Raw genomic sequence first — 22,827 nt, forward strand, 5'->3', positions numbered from 1 at the left:
TTTTTTTTGGTTTCTTGGATATAGAAGGATTCACAACAGGTAGAGTTTCTGCTTAGGTGCTGTTGGGAAAAGCTATTTCTATTTATTTAATAAACTTTTATAAGGCATTTAATCCCTGCCGGCTCTCACACACGTTGACTCATTTCTCATAACCACCGTGGGGTAGGCAAAGAAACATTTAACAATGTCCAGGTAATAGGTGGCAACTAAATGCAAGCGGCTTCGCTGCAGGCGGGGTGGCTTACTGCGAGATCCAAGCTCTCCCTCACTGAGCTGAGCTGCCCAGAGCCCGGGCCCTAGACACCCATCCCTGGGCCAGAGGCCATTTCTTTCTCCTCTTCCCACTCCCATGATACTCCGTGTCTCCAAGATGTCCGAATCCAATCCTCTAGATTTAATGTTGAGTCAATGCTAGAGCTCTAAAACTTCTGATGAAAAACTAGTAAAGACATCAAGTGAAGAGACTGAAATTCCTGGTCAGAAAAGAGAGGCATGTCACTGTGTCAAGAAAAAGGAAGACCAACACTGAAGGTCCCCCTTCAGTGAATGGAACGGTGTTTCACGTGTGATTCGACGTTTCATGTTTCAGCCGCGCACATCCGGAGTAAGCGTGCTATGCAGCAGGTACCCACTCCCTGGTGTCCATGTGCTATTTTGTCCAAGGACAGAACCAGAAGAGGTGACCCCGACTAGCCCACCCGCAGCTTCAGCGTGGCCACCAGTTCCATATTCTTAGATCAACTCAACCCTCCATACGTGGAAAAGGAGGTCTGCAGGGAATTTTGGAATTCCAACATTGCTGAGAGAAGGAATTTGAGCAGGACCCAAAAACCTAGGTCGTGTTATGGCCCTCAACTTTCACTGAAATTAACCCCGGATTCAACCTTTGACAACTGATCCCAGTTCCCACCAAATGGAAAACATAACCAAGATATTCTAAGTGTGATTTGAGAATATATAACATGAGGAATAAGCTGAACGTTCTTCTCTGGATTCCGAGATGTCGGCTGTATTTTTGACAGCATTCATTCCACAGGTATGAAATAAGCAAAATCGAAATTTAGAGAGACAGGATATATAGAGTTAGAGGACAGACAGCTAAGCAAAATCTACCCGCTTACTCCTCTTTAATTCTCCCAGATCTGATAACTAAAGAAACAGAAGTCTCCCTAAAACTGTCTCTCCACCCCTGTGAGGGTCTCGCGAATCCGCCCCCAGCGCTTTCCCCGCTCTCGGCCCGGAGACCAGGGGTGGCCAGGCGCCCACGGCCGCCCTCGCAGGCGGTACCCCAGGGGTGCTGGCGACTCACTCCCCCTGCGGGGATTTCGGCGCAGAGACGACACCTCACCCCCTCCCCGAGAGCGCGGATTACGCGGGAGGCCCGCGGGGCCGCGCCCTCCTTCCGGACCCAGGAACGCCAGTGCGTCGGGGAATTTCCCTGGCCCTGGGCTGCCAGCCCCTGTCCGATCGGCATAAAAGGGCTTCGCCCGGCTCGGGGAGCCACAGAATCCGCTCCGCCAGCCCTCCAGCCCGCCTTCCCGCCGCAGGCAGCGACCCTCCGAGCTGAACCCCATGGCCCGCGCCGCGACCCCCGCCGCCGCCCGGCTCCTCCGCGCCGCGCTACTGCTCCTGGTCCTGGTGGCCGCCGGCCGGCGCGCAGCAGGTGAGACCCGGCTCCCGGCACCCCCAGGGCGGGATGGGGGCGGGTGGGGGCCCATCACGGGACAGCCCTCTGACCGAGTCTGTCCTCCCCGCAGGGGCGCCTGTGGTCACCGAACTGCGCTGCCAGTGCCTGCAGACCGTGCAGGGGATTCACCTCAAGAACATCCAGAGCGTGAAGATGACGCCCCCGGGACCCCACTGCGGCCAAACGGAAGTCGTGTAAGTGCCGCCGCTGTTGCTGTGCTTGTCACCCCCTCCTTCCCGACGACCCCAGCCCGATCCCCAGCCCGACCTCACGTGGATTCTCCCTTCTCTCTGCAGAGCCACTCTCAAGGCTGGTCAGGAAGTTTGCCTCAACCCTGAAGCTCCCATGGTTAAAAAAATCATCAACAAGATGCTAAACAAGTGAGTTATGGGTTTTATTCACACGTGTGACTAGAGTCAGGCATCTGCCTCCTGAAAATTATATCAGAGAAACCCAGGATTTAGCCGAAGGACTGAAAAACCATTATTCCACAATTAAATTTGACATTAAGATCATTAATCTGCTCTGTTGCCAGAAGGGTATTTTCAGTGCCTTCCATCCTGGCCCCTGACCCTCCCCATTCAAATGAATGTGGGTTAAGCTGCTTTCATTAACATGGGCAGTTATGCTGAAAAGCTTTCCACCTGTTTAAAAAACACAGGCATTTTTTTTCTCCCAGTTTTTTCTGGACCTCACACCTGAAAAGCAGAACCCTGGTTTTCTACAACATAGGCACTAAAGCTTAGTGGTGAAGAGCTGGGACTTTGCAGTGACACAGTACTGGGTACAAATCTGGGTTCCAGCGCCTATTAGCCATGTGACTCAAGGACAATTATTTGGTTTATCTAAGACTTAGGAAAACAAGGAAAACAGTAGTAGCTACCAAATCGGTTTGCTCTGTGGCTTAAGTTAGGCCCAGTGGGACAGGTAGAGAGAGTAATCCTGGCCATTTGTCGCCATAATACAGTGGAGAGCACAGACCCACCCTCATTCCTAAATAAGAGTCTCTAAGAGCCTAGAGGCCTCTGCCACACACAATAGTGGGTTACAGGCAGTAGTCACTTGGTGCCAGGCTGGAAAGACTGGACTCAGAAATCTCTGGAAACCAAGGAGCAGGACAGGAGAAGAGTGCTGTGCAGTCGGCTTTCTGGAGCAGCTAGTAAGGAAGACCTTTTCTCCTTACAGGGACAGATCCAACTGACCTGGAGGGAAGGAGGAAGCTCCTCGATGGCTGTTCCTGAAGTAGGCCCTGCCCTTACAGGGATCAAAGAGAAAAAAGAGGAATCGCCAGCTCCTGAGGCCACCTGGATCGGGCTTAATATGTTTGAACATCTCTTAGGAGGGTTCTCCCACTTATTTATTTATTTATGTGTTGTTTGGTTTTCGAAGACTCTGTTAATATTTACATGTAACATAATTAAGGATGTGATTGATTCTACTTGCACATCGTATCATTAATTTTATTATTTATTTTATGAGAAAAACCCCAGTTAATTTAGTCCTGATTCTTATCTAGTTTGAAGTAGAAGGGTTGCAAATATTCTCCAGTCATTAAACTAAGATTTCTGAGGAGCCCACAGCATGCCAGCCCCTGTGACAGAGACTGGGGCCTCCAAACAAATAGTGAGGTCATTGTCAGCATGGGGGGATGTATGTGTACATCTACTTTTGTAAATGTTTAAAAGAATGTTAGTTATTATTTATTGAAATGATTTCACAATATGTGGTCAGCATTCCTCATGTTGACGCTTTAAGAACTACAATGTTCTAAATATCTTTTGGACATTTTATGTCTCTCTTGTAAGGCATAATGCCTTGTTAGTGTTAATTATGCAGTGCTTTTCTGTATCTTACAAAAGAGAAGTTTAAATATTTATTGATTTAAAAAGAACATGAAAATAAAGTATTTCAAACTAAACAAGTTTTGTTTCATTTTTTTGAGGAAAAAAAGTCTATCTTTACTAGATAATCTGATGATTTACATCAGTGTTTCCCAACTCCTTTTCTCCTCCTGGGCATTCATTTGCTACACAGATAAATCAAACTATAAGTTACACTTAATTTCATCTGGTGGTAGCTGTCACTCCCCTTGGCTCTCACCTACTCAAGAATGTACTTTTCCAAACTGTGCACCGGCCCCTCCCCCTCCTGTGAGAGTCACTATGGTAATATATTGCTGTTTTTTATACAGAGCTCCTTGCTACCTTGTTACTCAAGTCTACCTCTTTAAAAAATTCTTTCATTCTTTGTTTTTTGCTTTTTAATTTTTTTTAACATCTTTATTGGAGTATAATTGCTTTACATTGTTGTGTTAGTTTCTGCTGTATAACAAAGTGAATCAGCTATACGTATACATATATCCCCATATCCCTGCCCTCTTGCGTCTCCCTCCCACCCTCCCTATCCCACCCCTCTAGGTGGTCACAAAGCACCCAGCTGATCTCCCTGTGAGATGTGGCTGCTTCCCACTAGCTATCTATTTTACATTTGGTAGTGTATATATGTCCATGCCATGCTCTCACTTCATCCCAGCTTACCCTTCCCCCTCCCCGTGTCCTCAAGCCCATTTTCTACGTCTGCGTCTTTATTCCTGTCCTGCCCCTAGGTTCTTCAGAACCATTTTTTTTTTAGATGCCATATATATGTGTCAGCATACAGTATTTGTTTTTCTCTTTCTGACTCACTTCACTCTGTATGACAGTCTCTAGGTCCATCCACCTCACTACAAATAACTCAATTTCATTTCTTTTTATAGCTGAGTAATATTCCGTTGTATATATGTGCCACATCTTCTTTATCCATTTATCTGTCAATGGACACTTAGGTTGCTTCCATGTCCTGGCTATTGTAAATAGAGCTGCAATGAACATTGTGGTACATGACTCTTTTTGAATTATGGTTTTCTCAGGGTATATGCCCAGTAGTGGGATTGCTGGGTCGTATGGTAGTTCTATTTTTAGTTTTTTAAGGAACTTCCATACTGTTCTCCATAGTGGCTGTATCAATTTACATTCCCACCAACAGTGCAAGAGGGTTCCCTTTTCTCCACACCCTCTCCAGCATTTATTGTCTGTAGATTTTTTGATCATGGCCATTCTGGCTGGTGTGAGGTGATACCTCGTTGTAGTTTTGATTTGCATTTCTCTAGTGATGCTGAGCATTCTTTCATGTGTTTGTTGGCTGTCTGTATATCTTCTTTGGAGAAATGTCTATTTAGGTCTTCCGCCCATTTTTGGATTGGGTTGTTTGTTTTTTTGATGTTGAGCTGCATGAGCTGCTTGTATATTTTGGAGATTAATCCTGTCAGTTGCTTCATTTGCAAATATTTTCTCCCATTCTGAGGGTTGTCTTTTCATCTTGCTTATGGTTTCCTTTGCTGTGCAAAAGCTTTTAAGTTTCATTAGGTCCCATTTGTTTATTTTTATTTCCATTTCTCTAGGAGGTGGCTCAAAAAGGATCTTGCTGGGATTTATGTCAAAGAGTGTTCTGCCTATGTTTTCCTCTAAGAGTTTTATAGTGTCTGGCCTTCCATTTAGGTCTGTGATCCATTTTGAGTTTATTTTTGTGTATGGTGTTAAGGAGTGTTCTAATTTCCTTCTTTTACATGTAACTGTCCAGTTTTCCCAGCATCACTTATTGAAGAGGCTGTCTTTTCTCCATTGTATATTCTTGCATCCTTTGTCAAAGATAAGGTGACCATATGTGTGTGGGTTTATCTCTGGGCTTTCTATCCTGTTCCATTGATATCTTTCTGTTTTTGTGCCAGTACCATATTGTCTTGATTACTGTAGCTTTGTAGTATAGTCTGAAGTCAGAGAGCCTGATTAACATTCTCATTCTTGTAGCTATCTTAACAAGAACTCTCATTTCATTGCTTTTGCTAAAGGATTTTTCAAAGAATTGTTAACATTTTAATGAAACTGATGGTGAAATGCTGATAAAGAGGACTTTTTCTTCAAAACCCAAATAATTTGTGTCATCAGTAGAAGTGAGTGGCTGATTAGTTAATCTATAAAAAGATCTAATTGATATTTTGGTTCAATTTTGTAACCTTCATTTATAAGTAACTACAAGTGAGTTTAAATTTATCCCAACCCTTTATGCCAGTTTATCAAATAGAGTAGAATGGTTTTAAGATTTGAATGTGTTAGTTCCCACGCTTCCTGGTGCAATTTTAGGGAACTTGATGGATTGTTCAGCCTGAGAAATCACCCTAGAACTTGGTCTTCAACATTGTCCCAGGATAATTGCAGTACACCATGTTCCAAGACAGAAACAAAGTTGTTACGTCACGTGAAGAAAGATCACTTTATGTGTTGCTTGGTTTTCAAAGACTCTATGTTAATATTTACATGTAACATAATTAAGGATGTGATTGAATCTACTTGCACATCGTATCATTAATTTTATTATTTATTTTATGGAAAAAACCCAAGGTAATTTAGTCCTGATTCTTATTTAAAAGAAACCACACTCCAAACCTGAAAAGGAACAATGTTTGTAGATGTGTGGGGTGTGTGTTTTCTCTGATTCAGGACTCATTCAGGAAATCCTAAGCCCTAGGTAAAGGCCTTCAGCAGAGGCAACAAGGTGAGGCTGGCATCCTGAATACTTGAGATCAAGTTCAGGCTTGCTCCAAGTAGCTGGGTAAATAAGGGCTCTACGTAGCAAAAAATAACCTCTGTGTGCTTTATTTCACACTTAGAAAAGTTAAAAATGATAATCTCTTCATAATTCCAATGTATTGATTATGATCGAGATGAGAAGGAAGAAACTTTGTGAATTACAGAGTAAATAAATGTAAGCTATCTAGACGCTCCATAAATGCTAGCATTCACTCACTAACCCCAAATCAGAGGACATGGGAAAATGTTGACAAGTGGGACTCAGAGGGTTCAGTTAAGACCTCACACCTAAGACCAGTCCTCACCCTCAAACACGGAGTTTGCTATACTGGCCACCTAGCTCTTGTCAATACAGAAAGAACATGCAGCTTAAAAAGGAGATTGGTGTTTCTGTTCACATGGTGATTAAAGGCAAACGTTTCAAAGAATCAGATTTACTTTGGAGTAACTTCCAGCTCTATCAGTTGTGGACTGAGTGATCTTGGGCAAGTTCCTTGACCTAACTTTATTTTCCCTTCTATACAATAAAGGTAAAACAGAATACCCTTTCTGAAGTTGTGCAGGGATTTAAATGTTATCAATGGCTCCAGGAATCTGCCCTTGGTCCTCAGGCCAACTCCATGGGTGTTGTCTCAGTCTCAGTCCTGGACCAGGTGGATATGTAGTATAGTTTTCACACCAAATTTCCCCGAGACTTTCCTAGTACAAGGCAGTTCCCGCTGGACATGTTATGGCAGGAAGTGAAAAGGCATGTGAGGTAGTGGTCATAGGATGAAGTAAGTAGGAAAAGAATATTATGTGTCACATCACAACTTTGAGAGATCATCAGTGGGAAACAGCAATGGCAACAGTGACTGAGATTTCCTGAGCAATGTTACTAAGTGAGCTAGAGCTGGAGAGGAGAAAATATGGCTTACCCCATTTTGTCATTGTGAGTCCTTCTTTGTGAGTCATATTGAGATGTCCTCTTGGGACTTCCAGAAGTAACTGGAGAAACACTGGGAGGTGGCAGAGGTGGCAGACCTGCAATAGCACAATGGGGGCAATCCAGAATCACAGATGCTATTTCTCCTTTCTCTGACTACTCATACAAATAACAAGGGGAAGGGCTCATCCTGTCTTCACTGTTGGTGCCCCACTCATATCCCCTGTGCTTATTGATGAGTTCCGAAGTTGCAGTGGGCAACATCTATATATGCTAGTGGCTTCTCAACTCAAGCTCCTCTCTCCTGCTTCTTTTCCTGGGAGCTTTCTCCATTTGTGGGTATAGAGGCGGGAATGGCAGAGGAGTTTGCTCAGCTCACAGGTGGGATGGCCTGTCATGAGACAACTCTCACTGAAGGTCAGGAGTTAGCAGATGTGTATTCTATTTTCTAGTTGGACATTTCTAGAAGTTGCACTACATATATATATACTTTCCACTTCTCTCTTCATTATGTTCATATTTTCTTTTAAATGCTTTAGCATATCTACAATAGCTATTTTAAAATCCTTGTCTATTAATTCTATAATTCTGTCATTTCTGAGTCTATTTCTATTGCCTGAATTTTCCTCCTGGCTATGGGTTATGATTTTCTACTTCTCAGCATGTGTAGTAATTTTTGATTGGGTGAAGGAAAACTGAATATTCTATTGTGGAGCATCAAGATTTTGTTTTTTCTTTTGGAGTCTTAGCCTCTGTTCTGGCAAGCAGTTAAGTTATTGGAGTATCAGCTTGATCTTTTTGAGGCTTGTTTTTAAGCTTTATCAGTGTGGTCTAGAGAGAGTTCTTTGCTTAGGGTTCACTTCACTGTACTGCTAAGTCATGCCTCTTCTTTGTCTCTACTGAATGCCCTGAGTGCTCACAAGATCTCTCCACTCTAACAAGTCAGACCTCAAGTATCTCCCCACCCCATAAGAGGTCTGAGAATTGCTCAGCCTAAACATCTCTGGGTATCCTTTCCCTAACCGTATGTGACTTACTGTTGATCAGAGACCCAACAGAAGTTCAATGTCGATTTCCAGAGCTCTATTTTCTTTAGCAAACTCATTAATAACTATCATATGTCCTGAGCCTATTTTTTAAGTTTTGGAAAACTGAATTATTTTGAGTCTTTCAATATTTGGTTATTTTATCTTTGTATCCTTCCTTATTATCATCATAATATCTAAACATGTTGATAACATAGTATTTCGTGATCTCTACTTGGTACAGAAGAAAAATGAGACTCAAAGAATTAAGGTTGTGTCTGAATAGTGTTTCTGACTTATTTTCAGCATTTTTGTTTGTATAAAGGCCAAGATCTGATGGGTCAATTGAATGCTGTCAAGTTATTGTTACTTATCTCATTTTAAGATTTAAATAATTTTTTCCCACTTTCTTAATATGCCAATACTGTTGTCTTAGTCCATCTGGGCTGCTCCAACAAAATATCACAGACTGGGTGGCTTATGAGCAAAAGATAGTTATTTCACACAGTTCTTGAGCCTGGAAGTCCAAGGTCAGGTAGCCAGCATGGTTGGGTGAAGTCCCTCTTCTGGGTTGTATCCTCACATGACAGAAGGGATGAGACAACCCTATGGGGTCTCTTTTATGAGAGCACTAATCCCATTCATGAGGGCCCCACACTTATAACCTAATCACCTCCCAAAGACTCCCACCTCCTAACACCATCACATTAGGGGTTAGGATTCCAACATGTGAATTTTGGGGAAGATACAAACATTCAGACCATAGCAGCCCTTCACAAAGCTATGTCTCTTTGTGCATTTCTCTGTCTTACATGTTTGTCAGCCTTTTGTTAATATGAGCTTCTTTCATCTTTAACAACTCCAGCGTTGCCTCCCCTGTAAAGTCTTTCCTGGCTCTGCAGGGGAGGTCCTCCCTCCTCTGTCTCCAAGGTGCTTATATTATAACACAGATCACCATCTAGTTTAACCTGCTTACATGTCTGCCTCTCCACACAGACTATGAACTTCTCAAGAGCAGAAACTCAATTTTTATTCTTTAAATACTTAGAGTCCAGCAAAGGCCCTGGCATGTAATGGATGTTCAGTGAGACTTGGCAAAAAGAGAAGACATTATTTAGAATAAGTTTACCTCAGAATATATCTGCCCTCAGTAATCATTGATTCTTCAGTTAAATGTTGTTATGGGTTGAACTGTGTCCCCCCGACTCCCACCCCCCAAATTCATAGGTTAAAATTCTAACCCCCAGTACCTCATTTAGGGATAGTGTCTTTACAGAGGTAATCAAAATAAAGTCAGGTCATTGGGGTGGTTTATCCAATATGACTGGTGTCCTCACAAAAAGGGGAAATTTGGAGTTGGGCGTGTGCACAGGGACAACAGCATGTGAAGATGAAGATGACCATCTACAAGCCAAGGAAAGACACACCTGGAACAGCTCCTGCCCTCATAGATCTAAGATAGAACCACCTTGCCAACACCTTGATTTTGGACTTCTAGACTCCAGAACTGTGAGACAAAAAATTTCTGTTGTTTAAGCCACCCAGTCTGTTATTTTGTTATGGCAGCCCCAGGAAATTGAAACAAATGCTTTGGTGTTTGGTTTGTTAATGTCAAAAAAAAAATGTGGTCAGTATAGGATAATTAAGGTCATTTTTAAAACTGCTTAAGGGAAAAAAGCTCATAATCCACTTTTAGTTAATTCAGCTTCAAGCAAATTGAAGCTGCTACCTTCAAACCAGTAGTAAACTGTAGTTTACTGTTCTTGACAGGACAACAGTTGTTGTAATCTGAACTTCATTCAGTATCTTTATAGGTTACCTATATTGTAAGGGTAGTTAGAGCTTGGAAGATTCTATTATAACCTTGAGTGGTATTGTGCAAATAGGCACAAAAGCCAAAAGCAAATACTTGCTGAGGAAAAGCATCTTCATTTCCTACATTGTACAAACATGACCTTTGAAAAGATGTATAGACATTTTTTTTTATTCCATTCTGTAAGTTACTAACTGCAACTGGCACTGAACCCTTCACAATTATACAGTTTCACCCTCAGGGAATAATGGGTTAAGGTCTCTGTTGAAGGAGTTCATCTCATCATGCCCCAAACCCCCCAATTAAAACAAAGCTTGAAAAACAAACCCAGCTTCCTTATTAGCTTGTAAGTGACAAACATGCCACTTGATAAGCTGCTCCTTTTATTTTTCAGTGGAAAAAGAGTGTGCAAGAACAACAAAAATTACCCAGGGTTACAGAGAGCACATAAAAGAGGGTTGCAGTATTGATTCCACCGTTCAGACAAGGATCAAGATCAAGCACAGACATGGCTACTGAGAGCTCACAAATACTCCTCCTGCTGGCTCTTTGCGGCGAGCCGCCTCCGACCAGCAGAATGACGAGTCGCCACACGCAAGATTCTTCTCGTATCACACTTTATTGGAGCACAGCTTGGTTAAAGAAAAGATGGAAGGAAGACACCGCAATCCTATAGCAGTCTGCTTATATAGGGATTAAGAACATGTGTCGCTCTGTGATTGGCTTTCGCCGATGGTGCGACTTGTGAGCCAGCATCGGATAGGTCGCTACTTTAAAACCTCATTAGTATACTTAGCGCAAGCGCAGTGGCCACAGGAAGGATGATTCAGCTTACTTCAGCTTCCTGCTGCGTGGCAGTTAGCTGACCGCGCCCTACATCTCCCCCTTTTTTATTTACTAGAATCACCAAGCAGAATGTAGCCCGTACAAGTGTTCACCTCATGATGTGCTCACTGTTCGAGGGCAGTCTTCCGTTGGCATGTCTGAGACACCTTCCTGCGTGCAATGCCAACAAGGGCTGCAGGGTGCAAAGGCTGACTCAGAATAAGTTTTGATTCCCTATAGAGGTGCAATGGCAACAGGGCCTCTCCGTGCAAGGGCAATCCATTCGAATTGTTTAGGACGGAGATCCAGGCTGCGGGAGAATCACCTTCACTAACAGCCAAAAGTGCTTGAGTGAGTAGGACCTTATCTCGATGTGCCCTGACGCGCATGCGACAGACCAACCAGAGACATATTATAATCCCAAATATACAGCAGAGCCCAAAGATCCCCACCCCTACCCACTCTTTAAAGAAGGAAAAGGCAGAAGAGAGCCAAGAGGTAAAATCTCCAAAGGTAACGGGTTCCAGCTTGGTAGCATTCAGTTGCATAATCTGAATCTTTTGCTTAAATATCATCCGTTCAGCTTCTTGAGACCAGTTTCCCTTTAGGAATTCTCCAATCTCTGCACTCCTATTCAGGGCATCTGTAAAGTGGCCAAAGCAGAAATATCCATGCCTACTCCTGCCTCATTAACTAATAACCAAGAATAAAATGGCCATCCTTCAAAATACCACTTTGTACTATCATTTCCTTTTGTCTCATTAGTATCATTTCCTTTTTCCTTTCTTCCCATATAGGACTTTAAATCAGGGGAAAATTGAAAGCCTGAACTAAGTTCATACTTAGCATAAGTTCCCCCCTGACAAGGGGTAAAGACTGGGGGTGTTGATGTGACTGGCTCACAATAGGGGGCGACAACAGTCCTGTTGGCACTTGTTTTATCAGAAGCATTATTTCTTAAAGGAACTATCCCTGTATGTTCCAAAACTAAAGTGGTAATATTCATCTCATTTTCACTGGAATTCCCTATACCTGAACCTGAAGTGTGGCCTTGAGTTATCTTGCTCAAAGCTTCATTCAACATATTCAATGGAACCAAATTATTTCTAAGTGGATTGTTCCAAGTGGTCAAGGTTATCCTGGCCAAAAGGATACAATCCTTTGTGGAATTCCAACTAATACAAAGACTTCGATTCAAAATAAAATCACTGGCATTATACGGTGCCCAGTCATAATTCAATGGCTGGGTACAGGCCGTATTCATTTCACAACTAGTGGAATAAAATATTGGAAGAACTCTGCTCTGAGAGTGAACCGGCATGGGAACTGGCCAGGTCCGGCTAATTCCCCAGAACGTCATATTCTCTGCCCTAAGCAAGGGAAGAATCATCAGGAACATCCAGCTCAGCATCTTCTCTGAAGTTTTCTTCAACAATTCTCGTCAGTCTTGATGGCACCCAGATCGGATCTTGATCCTGACTGGACTACTCACCGACGGTTCACTCCGTGTGTCGAGTTCTGAATCGGTCCTCCATGCAGGGCGCGAAGTTCCCGGGTTTCGGCACCAAATGCGGCGAGCCGCCTCCGACCAGCAGAATGACGAGTCGCCACACGCAAGATTCTTCTCGTATCACACTTTATTGGAGCACAGCTTGGTTAAAGAAAAGATGGAAGGAAGACACCGCAATCCTATAGCAGTCTGCTTATATAGGGATTAAGAACATGTGTCGCTCTGTGATTGGCTTTCGCCGATGGTGCGACTTGTGAGCCAGCATCGGATAGGTCGCTACTTTAAAACCTCATTAGTATACTTAGCGCAAGCGCAGTGGCCACAGGAAGGATGATTCAGCTTACTTCAGCTTCCTGCTGCGTGGCAGTTAGCTGACCGCGCCCTACAGCTCTTCTTGTCCTGGCCATCTCTGGTAAGGCAGCTATGGCTTTTATCTTTCCCTCCTAGGCACTGGAAAAATTCATAAAAGTTTCCAGATCTAATGAGATTGAATCTGGTATTAATGCAAAATGTAGAAACGATAAACTTAAAACCCAAGCAGAACATAGATTTAGATTATGGAATATCAAAGAATTTCTTGTTGAATTAAATTGTAAAAATCTGTTGAACTTCCTAGAAATATCTGACCATAAGGTCCTTATCTCTTATTAGAGATGACAGCAACAACATTAGTGAAAATACATTTAGGGAGTTTAGAAATTTAGGCAGATAGAAATTGCTACCTTCAACTGATAGAATTCACATAAAAACTTGGTGTTTAAAACGTTTTATAGAAGGCAATCAAATTGATTTTACCATTAAACAAGTTACCTTATTGACCATACATACCTTTAAGCAATAAATTGTTGGTCAAACATAGTAGATGCTCAGTAAGGTTCATTGATCATAATAATAGCAGACGATTAGACTTGTGTGATTGTCTCCCTAAATATTTCTGACAGTATTTGGTGAATTGAGCGTCCTGCTGCATTGATTTCATATTTCAAGTAAAGAATAAAGCCTCATGGCTGTCTTTGTTCCTAGTGTTTCGCTCTTCTTTTCTCACACAGCTGATCCCTGTGAGAGCCAAGAGCTGTGGTGCCAGTGTATTCAGACACAATCTGACTTTATTTCTCCCAAATTCATTGCAAAAGTCCAGGTGATACCTGAAGGTGCTTAGTGCAATAGGAAAGAAATCATGTAAGTAGTGAAGATGTGGGGGGAGAATGGAAGCCTCTAGTACTGTCTTTTTATTTTTAACTTTCCCCCCAGTTTTATTGAAATATAATTGGCATACATCACTGTATAAGTTTAAGGTGTACTGCATAATGGTTTGAATTACATATTTTGTGAAATAATTACTGAATAAGTTTAGTTAGCATCCTCCATGTCTTGGCTATTGTAAATAATGCTTCCGTGAACATGAAACTTCCTTCTGAGTTAGTGTTTTCATTTCCTTTCCATATAATCCCGGAAGAGAAATTGCTGGATCATATAGTGGCTGTATTTTTAATTTTCTGAGCGTCCTTCATATACTGTTTTCCATAGTGGCCACACCAATTTACAATCCCACAAGAAGTGCACAAGAGTTCCCTTTTCTCCACATGCTCACTAACATTTGTTAGCTCTTATCTTTGTCATTATGGCCATTCTAATAGGTGTGAGGTGATATCTCATTGCAGTTGTTTTTTTTTTTTTTGCGGTACGCGGACCTCTCACCACTGTGGCCTCTCCAGTTGCAGAGCACAGGCTCCAGACGCGCAGGTTCAGCGGCCATGGCTCACCGGCCCAGCCGCTCCGCGGCATGTAGGTTCCTCCCAGACCGGGGCACGAACCCGAGTCCCCTGCATCGGCAGGCGGACTCTCAACCACTGCGCCACCAGGGGAGGCCTCATTGCAGTTTTGATTTGCATTTCCCTAATGACTAGTAATGTTGAGCATATTTTCACGTACCTATTGATCATTTATATTTTTTCTTTGGAAAAATGTCTATTCAGGTCTTTTGCAGTACTGAGATTTTCAAAGCTGCCATTTTCTTACAAAATGTGCTAGACTGAGAATACAGGAACTGCTGAGCATTATCCCTGCAGAGTATGGGAAGACAATTGCCCAGTGTTTATGCTCTCATTTCTGAAAACATACTTCACTCTTTCCAAAAACGAAAATGTTCTCAAATGGGAACACGGTTAGGAAATGAATTGTTCTGATTAAACCTTGAATTCAATGAACACATACAGTAAACAAAGATATATGGTCCTCAGTAAGGAATCATGGATAATTCTTGATTGTCTGGAAATCTCTCTGTTACATACTTGGATACAAAATAAGTTCAATATGGCCCAGTGGCACTAGAGGCTGACTTGACAACTTTCTGAAGCAACAGCCTACAAATACAGAGCTTAGAGGCTGTGGAGAACCCTTCTGCATTTTATTGAAACAGCTTGTTGTGAACTATATTATATGTACTGTTTTAGCTGTTCATTGCTAAGTAACACATTTCTGTAATTTAGTGGCTTCAAATAAACCTATTTATTATCTCACAGTTCTATAGGTCAGCAGTCCAGGTGGCTTGACTAGATTATCTGCTTTTCTTTTTTAAATTGAGATATACATATAACATTGTATAAGTTTCAGGTGTACAACATGTTTGTTTGATACATTTATATTTTGCAATATGATTACCACCATGGTATTAGTTAACACCTGTATCACATCACAATTATTATCATTATTATTATTATTATAGTGAGAACTGCTTAGGGTTTCAAAGACAAAAGTCCAGGTGTCAGCTGGGCTGAAGTTTCATCGGAGGCTCTGGAATCCATTCTCAAGAGTATTTATGTTGTTGGCTAAATTCAGTTCTTTGCCATTGTAAGATTGAGGTATCCTATTCTTACTCGTTGTTGGCTCAGGGTTACTCTCGGTTCCTAGAGGTTGCTTTTATATATTCCTTGCATCGAACGGATCTCATGCTTTAAATCTCTCTGATTTCCCCTTCTGCTGCCAGCAGAGAACTTTTAGGAACCACACAGTTACTCTAGGCCCACCTGGATAATTACTCTTTGGTTTAATTTAGTTAACTGAGTAGTAACCTTAATTACATCTGCAAAATCAATCCCTTTTGCCATGTAATGTGACATTACCAAGAGTGTAATATCTCATCACGTTCACACTCCTGGGGATTAGGGAGGGAAACTTGGTGAGCCTTCTTAGGATTCCACCTAGCACACATACAAAAGAGTGTATGAATACATATACAAACAGTTCAAAGATCAGTAATAGAATAAAAACCCACTTCCTTCTGCCCAGGCAAAAATCTAGAATATAATCAGTATATCAGGGCCTCCCACGTGTAAAATTTCTATTATGGGCTGAATTGTTCTCCCTAAATTCATATGTTGAAGTCCTAACTTTTTTTTTTTTTTTTGCAGTATGTGGGCCTCTCACTGTTGTGGCCTCTCCCGTTGCGGGGCACAGGCTCCGGACGCGCAGGCTCAGCGGCCATGCCTCATGGGCCCAGCCGCTCCGCGGCATGTGCGATCTTCCCGGGCCGGGGCACGAACGCGTGTCCCCTGCATCGGCAGGCGGACCCCCAACCACTGCGCCACCAGGGAAGCCCGAAGTCCTAACTTTTAATACCTTGGAAATGTGACTGTTTGGAGGTAAGACCTTTAAAAAAATAGTTACGGTTGAATGAGGTCATAATGTTGGCCCTAATCCAATATGACTGGTGTCCTTCTAAGAAGAGGAAGAGACACCAAGAATGTGCAAGCACAGAGAAAATGTCCTGTGAGGACAAAGTGAGAAGGAGGCCATCTGGGAGCCAAGGCAAGAGGCCTCAGAAGAAACCAGGTCTGCCAACATTTGATCTTAAACTTCCAGCCTCCATAATCATAAGACAATAAATTTCTGTTGTTTAAGCCACCCAGTCTATGGTATATTGTTATGACTACCCTGACAAACTAATACACCTCCCAAATCATATATTCACCCCCCTCCAAGAAGTAAGTACTATTTTGAACTGTGTTGTTTCTTGATTTTTAAAAGAAGTTTTATCACCTATGAAGTTTAAAATAATTATTACTTATTTTGCCTGTGTTACGGACTAAATGTGTTCCTCCCTGCTAAATTTATATGTTGAAATCCTAATCCCCATTGTGTTGGGGCCTTTGGGAGCTGATTAAGTAGAGCCCTCATCAATGGAATTTGTGCCCTTATAAAAGAGACCCCAGAGAGCTCTCTCACACTTCTACCATGTGAGGACACAGCAAGAAAATGGCCGTATAAACCAGAAAGCGAGTCCTCACCAGACACCAAATGTGCCAACACTTTGATCCTGGATTTCCCAGTCTCCAGAACTGTGCAAAGTATGTCTTTGCTGTTTAAGCCACCCAGCCTATGGTATTTATGCCATAGTAACTGGAATGGACTAAGACAGCCTGCTTTTGAACTCCAGGTCAATGGAATCTTGCTAAATGTATTCTTCTGTGACTTGCTTCTATTATTCAACATTTTATTCTGCAGTACATGAATTTTGATGTGTTTAGCTGTAGTTCATTCAATTTAAGTGATACTTAGTATTTTATTATAGGAATACTAAATCAATAAATACAATTTATTTACCTAATCCACCATTGGTGCACAGATTTTTTACATTATCAACATTTTTTGTATGTCTCCTGCGTCAGGTATATGAGAGTTTCCCTAGGAATTACCTGCTGGGTTTAGGGTTTGCACATCTTCAACCTTACTAGGTAAATGCCACACTGCATTACAAAGTAATTGTGCCAGCTGACATTCCTTCCTACATGAAATCATCTGTTGCTTCATATACTGGCCAACACCTGGTATTGTTAACCTGCAGGGTATGTAATGGTACTTTTAATTGTTCTTTTAATTTCCATTTTTCTATTATTAATGAGGATGAATTTTTTTCATATATTTATGAGAATTTTGGTTCCCTCTTTTGTGAATTCCTATTAATTCTCTTTGCTTTTCCTATGTGAAAACTAAATTTTCCCTATTGCCTTACAGGTGTTCTTTACACATTCTGGATATTAAACCCTCATCATATTTATGGATAGCAAAGCTCATTTTCCAATCTGTGGTTCATATTTTCATTCTTTCTGTGGTGTCTTTTCAATTAATATAAATTTGTATTTTTAATGTACTTGAGATTAACAGTATTCTCTCTTCTGGATAGCACTTTTAGTGTCTTATTTCAAAAAAACTTCACAGAGTTCCTAAAATATTCTTCTGTATTGTCTTCTAAAATATTTTACAGTTTTTTCCTTTGTCTTTAAGACTTTAATCCACCTGGAATTGATTTTTGCATATGATGTGAGGGAATTATCCAATTTTATTTTATTTTTCTATATGGTTCATCAAGTGTGTCAGCACTACCTATTGAAATATCATCATTTTCTCACTGATTCACAATGCTACTTCTTTTTGATCCTATTGTAAAGGATAGCCTTATAAAATTTCACATTTTAGTTGTTATTAGCATTTAGACATAAAATTTTGTATTGATTTTGTAACCATCAACCCTTTACTCATGTAGTTACATCATTTGGGAATAACGGCAGTTTAGTTTTCGCCTTTGGAGACCTTATGACTCTTTCTAGTTTTGCTGAGATGGCTGTGGTGATAGCAGGCACCCTTGTCTTGGGAATACTTTCAAGTTTTCACTGTTACGTGTGATGTTTTCTGTCTATCCTTGTATTGGTAATTTACTAAGGAATTATTATTATGTTATTATCATTATAATTTTTATTATGATCTGGTCCTCATGCAATGAACCTCAAAGGGGTAAAGCTTTGCTGTCCTGTGAAATGCAGTTGAAAACTACAGAATTAATTTAAATAACTAATTGATGCTTTCCGTCTCTCTCCTGATAATAAATGAGGCTTTAATGAGGTCCTAAAAGCTAACCAAATTAGCAGAGGTACAATGATAAAGAGTACATAGTAAGTGGTTGATAACTGGCAGCCTGGAATATACCCTCCATATGCAGATTTTCCAGAGTCTGGCACTATACCTTGTACATCTAAGTCCAATACATTTTCACTGATTATCAGCTGATATCTCAAAATACTCTAAGCAATTTATCTTCTAGTTGATTTTTTAAAAAGTTTGTTATGTACACTGATATGACTAAAAGTCATATTCTAAATAATAATAGATTAATTTAGTTTGAGAAATCTGTGTGTTCGTTTTAAGCATATGAATTTCATGTTACAGAAATTGTAATGAATACATTTAAAGTGTTAAAAAATTAAATAGTTATTATTTAACCAAAACACTTTTCTTTTCAGAGTCACATTGAAAGATGGAAAATTGATTTGTTTAGGTCCTGAGGCTGAGTTGGTGATGACTATTATCAAAAAGATTATGGACAGGTATAATTATCTTTTAATTAAGGTTATATTTAGAAATATATGCAGACTCTGCCACAGATCAGAATAAAATTACAGTAAGACTAGAATAAGTCTATACCAGAAAATCCAACAGTGTAGTCCCAAGACCAGCAGAATTATCATCACCCGGCAACTTGTTAGAAATCCTAATTCACAGGCCTCATTTCAGAAACTCTGGGGATGGGCCCAAGAGTCTATGTTTTAACAAGCCTTCCAGGTAATTCTGATGCACTCCCGAGTTTGAGAACAATTGGTTCAAACCTATTTAACATGATATCCAAGTTGACCTATTTATAAATATCTCCATTGAATATAAAAGAGATTTAAAATTACTAGAAACTCTCTTACAGAAACCAACCAGGCAAGCAATAGACCCATTTGATGAAAGAAATTTTAAGAAAAAAAAAATTCTCCCACTTTGAAAAAACTATTTTTGGCACATTTCTAGAAACTAAACTCCAAATAGAATTTTCAAATTGGTGGATGGAGAAGATACAGGCAGATGATATGGGATAAAGACATGTAGGTGGGCTTCACTGGTGGGGCATTGGTTGGGAGTCCGCCTGCTGATGCAGGGGACGCGGGTTCGTGCCCCGGTCCGGGAGGATCCCGCATGCCGCGGTGCGTCTGGGCCCGTGAGCCATGGCTGATGAGCCTGCGCGGCCGGAGCCTGTGCTCCGCAGCGGGAGAGGCCGCGGCGGTGAGAGGCCCGCGTACTGCAAAAAAAAAAAAAAAAAAAAAAGACATGCAGGTGATAATGAGAGTGTATTTGGATTAACTTCTGAATAAAACACCCAAACTAGGTTTTAAAAATAATTTTTAAGTCATAGCAGTGGGTAAGACCACTTATAATGGAAAAACTTATAATGGTGACCACTTTCAATAGAAAAGCTAAATTCTGTGGGGTTTTGGGGGGGGGGTTTTTGTTTTTTTTTTTTTTTTTTTTTTTGCGGTACGCGGGCCTCTCACTGCTGTGGCCTCTCCCGTTGCGGAGCACAGGCTCCAGACGCGCAGGCTCAGCGGCCATGGCTCACGGGCCCAGCTGCTCCGCGGCATGTGGGATCTTCCCGGACCGGGGCACGAACCCGTGTCCCCCGCATCGGCAGGTGGACTCTAAATCACTGCACCACCAGGGAAGCCCGTGTGGGTTTTTAATTTAAAAATAAAAAGGAAAATAAGTTAATGGTATGTGGAAGTTGTGATTTACATGAAAGTCACCTTGGCAGTTGAGTGGTGTAAGGTGGTGAGACGAAGTTGGGTTTTTTAATCCTATAGCTATGGTTTAGTGTTCCACATCCTCAGCTCTAAGTTATGTCATTTTCGATAATTCACTTAACATTGAGATTTACATGCTTTCATTTGTTCTTACTTTGTTCTATCATTGGAGAAGTAGAGATAAAACATGTAAAGTGTTTAATTATGGCCATTATTAATTTTTAACTTACTAAATACATAGGAGTTTTCTTTACTATTTAGGTACTTTTTTTCTTACAAGGGACCACCAGTGGGTAATACTGCATATGTGTATAGTTACATTTCACTCTCCTTGTATTGTAGGGCCCCTAACTGATGACCACACAAGGAACATTACATTCTATGGGTCTCAAGAGCTCTTGGTATCATCATGAACTTGGACATCCTCCTGAGTTTTCTATGAAAATAGCACCGATTTCTGCTAATTTAGGAGTGGATTGAACTGCTTTCTCCCTCTACTCATTCTGGCGACTTAAACATTGTTTTCAGGCAGGTGATTGGCTACTTGTGAGAGGAGTAATGGGAGGAGAGGTAATAAAATTTCCATTACGTAGGAAGGATAATCTCCTGAACTCACACAGTAGGTGAAAGAGTTCCCTGTTAAGCTCAATATGTCTTAACTGATTCTACCTTCTCCATGATGTCCCTACCACCCTTAGTCCACTTAACTTCCTAGTTGACTCTGGCATTTTATCACTGTTTTTCTCTCTACCTCTTCCTTTAATATCATCTTTAATGACATCAGTATGTTTCTTTATTAACTTATCAACACTGTGGTCTCCCGATGCTCAACATTTTGCATCCCAAAGGCTGTAAACCTCCTCCCTATTTTAGTCACCTACGACTTTGGATCTCAGCATAAAGTAAGGTTGTTTACCTACAGTCTTCAAAACTGAAATTCTTCTTTTAGGGGAATTTTCCTTTATTATAAGATCTGAAGTTAGTATGCATTTAAGAAGAAGGAAAGGGGGTGCCATACAGTTGTATAACAGAATTGTCTTAAGTTTTAATAATTTATTTTTAAATAAAGCAAACCTAATAGATCATCAGCCTAATTACATCAACCAAGAGTAGAACTGATCCATCCTAGGAAACGGTAAAGTTGTCATCTGGGATGAGAAGAGGGAGGGAATTTAAGACCATCAAGATCCAGGGAAGATCGCAAGGATGCTGCCTCAGAAAGAAAAAAAATGTGTCAACCGATGAGTGATGTTCTCATGGAGCCAATGAACAGGAATGCTGCTTCAGAAAGTGTCTTAGTCAGCTGGGGCTGCTATAACAAATTACCATGGACTGGGTGGCTTAAACAACATTCATTTCCCACAGTTCAAGGTCAGGGTGCTAATATGGTCAGGTTCTTGGTGAAGACCCTCTTCCTGGCTTACAGATGACCATCTTCTTCCTGTGTCTTCACATGGTGGAAAAAGAGAGAACTAGCTCTCTGGTCTTTTCTTATAAGGGCACTAATTTCATTCATAAAGTCTCCACTCTTATGACCTAATTACATCTCAAAACCCCCTCCTCCAAGTAGCATCATATTGGAATTAGGATTTCAACATATGAATTTTTGAGGGACACAAACATTTAATCCATAGCAGAAAGGGACTCTTTATCTGAACTGGAACCCTCAGAACTTTCTTTTGTCATCTGTTGTGTCTTCTTTTTTTTTGACTGCACCATGAGGCATGTGGCATCTTAGCTCCCCAACCATGGATCGAACCTGCACCCTCTGCATTGGAAGGGCAGAGTTTTAACCACTGGACCACCAGGGAAGTCTCTCATCTGCTGTGTCTCTGCCTCTGTCTTCCTGCCTGAAGTTTCTCTCTTTCTCATTCTTTCTCTCTGCTATTCTGTCCTCAATTGCAAGTCATCCACAAAAAGCAACTTGCTTTCCCTAAGATTCAATTTCCAGTTCCTGAGAGGGAAGACCATATTGGCCATATTGGTTCAGGTCCAACAAACTATGGCCAAGGGACCGTGGTTACATGGTGCATATAAGGCCACCTGGGACCCACCACTGTGGAATGAAGAAACAGTTCCCAGAGAAGCGAGAGTTTTTATGAATTGGGCGGTTACCTCCAAAGGATTATATCACTGGATGTGTGTGTCTGCATGTGTGAGAGGGGAAAACAAAGACAGACAGACAGAAAGAAAAAAAACACACTTCCTCAGGAGAAACTATTGCTCTTTAGAGAGGTAATATGCACATATTGAAAGAGCCCTAGGCAAAAAGTCCCGCGGTGATTCTGGGCTCTATGATTCTGGGCAAGTGTCTGAACTTCTCTACTCTCTTGTAAGTGTGAAAACACAGCAAAAACAAAACAAAGTATCTCTATCACTGGCAAAATAGTTGAGAGGAAATTCTAAAATTAAAGTTGCTTTGAAAGTAAGCATGAGCAATCATAAAGCATTATCCTTATTATTAAAATTGTAAAATCACTTCCCAGTTAGTATTTAATAAAGCCAGTTTCATGGTACCTATTCACATTGTCTTATCCACAATTATACAGATCAAGTCTCTAAACTGTCCAAAGAATAGGCGAGTTTTACTGCTGCAGATCATGGCAAAAATACTTATCATATGATTAAGCTATGTACTAATGACTAGCTCTGAGATTGAGCTTGGTGAAAGAACTATTTCAGGACCACGAGTACAAGACTAAGAGTGGTTTGGAATATAAAATTCCAAAGTTCAAGAGAAAAGGATCTAGTCGGAACAGTTTGAGACTCGCACCCACTCAGTAGTCTAGCCTCCTGTGGACAGG

General features: G+C 41.2%; 1 protein-coding gene and 1 long non-coding RNA gene across 2 annotated transcripts; both read left to right on the top strand.

Annotated features, from left to right (window-relative positions):
• Positions 1-1,176: 1,176 nt before the first annotated feature.
• Positions 1,177-3,341, top strand: LOC307185992 (growth-regulated alpha protein-like). Its single transcript, XM_079920635.1, has 4 exons — positions 1,177-1,663; positions 1,758-1,881; positions 1,984-2,067; positions 2,873-3,341. Exons 1-4 carry the CDS (start codon positions 1,573-1,575, stop codon positions 2,886-2,888), a joined length of 315 nt encoding a protein of 104 aa, XP_079776761.1. The 5' UTR covers positions 1,177-1,572; the 3' UTR covers positions 2,889-3,341.
• Positions 3,342-13,353: 10,012 nt separating this feature from the next.
• LOC307186183 lies at positions 13,354-20,907 on the top strand. Its single transcript, XR_013828264.1, has 4 exons — positions 13,354-13,589; positions 15,821-16,051; positions 18,707-18,790; positions 20,366-20,907. It is a non-coding gene; the product is annotated as an uncharacterized lncRNA (long non-coding RNA).
• Positions 20,908-22,827: the final 1,920 nt, after the last annotated feature.

The sequence above is a fragment of the Stenella coeruleoalba genome (genome assembly GCF_951394435.1).
Source record: "Stenella coeruleoalba genome assembly, chromosome: 4".
NCBI lineage: Eukaryota > Metazoa > Chordata > Mammalia > Artiodactyla > Delphinidae > Stenella > Stenella coeruleoalba.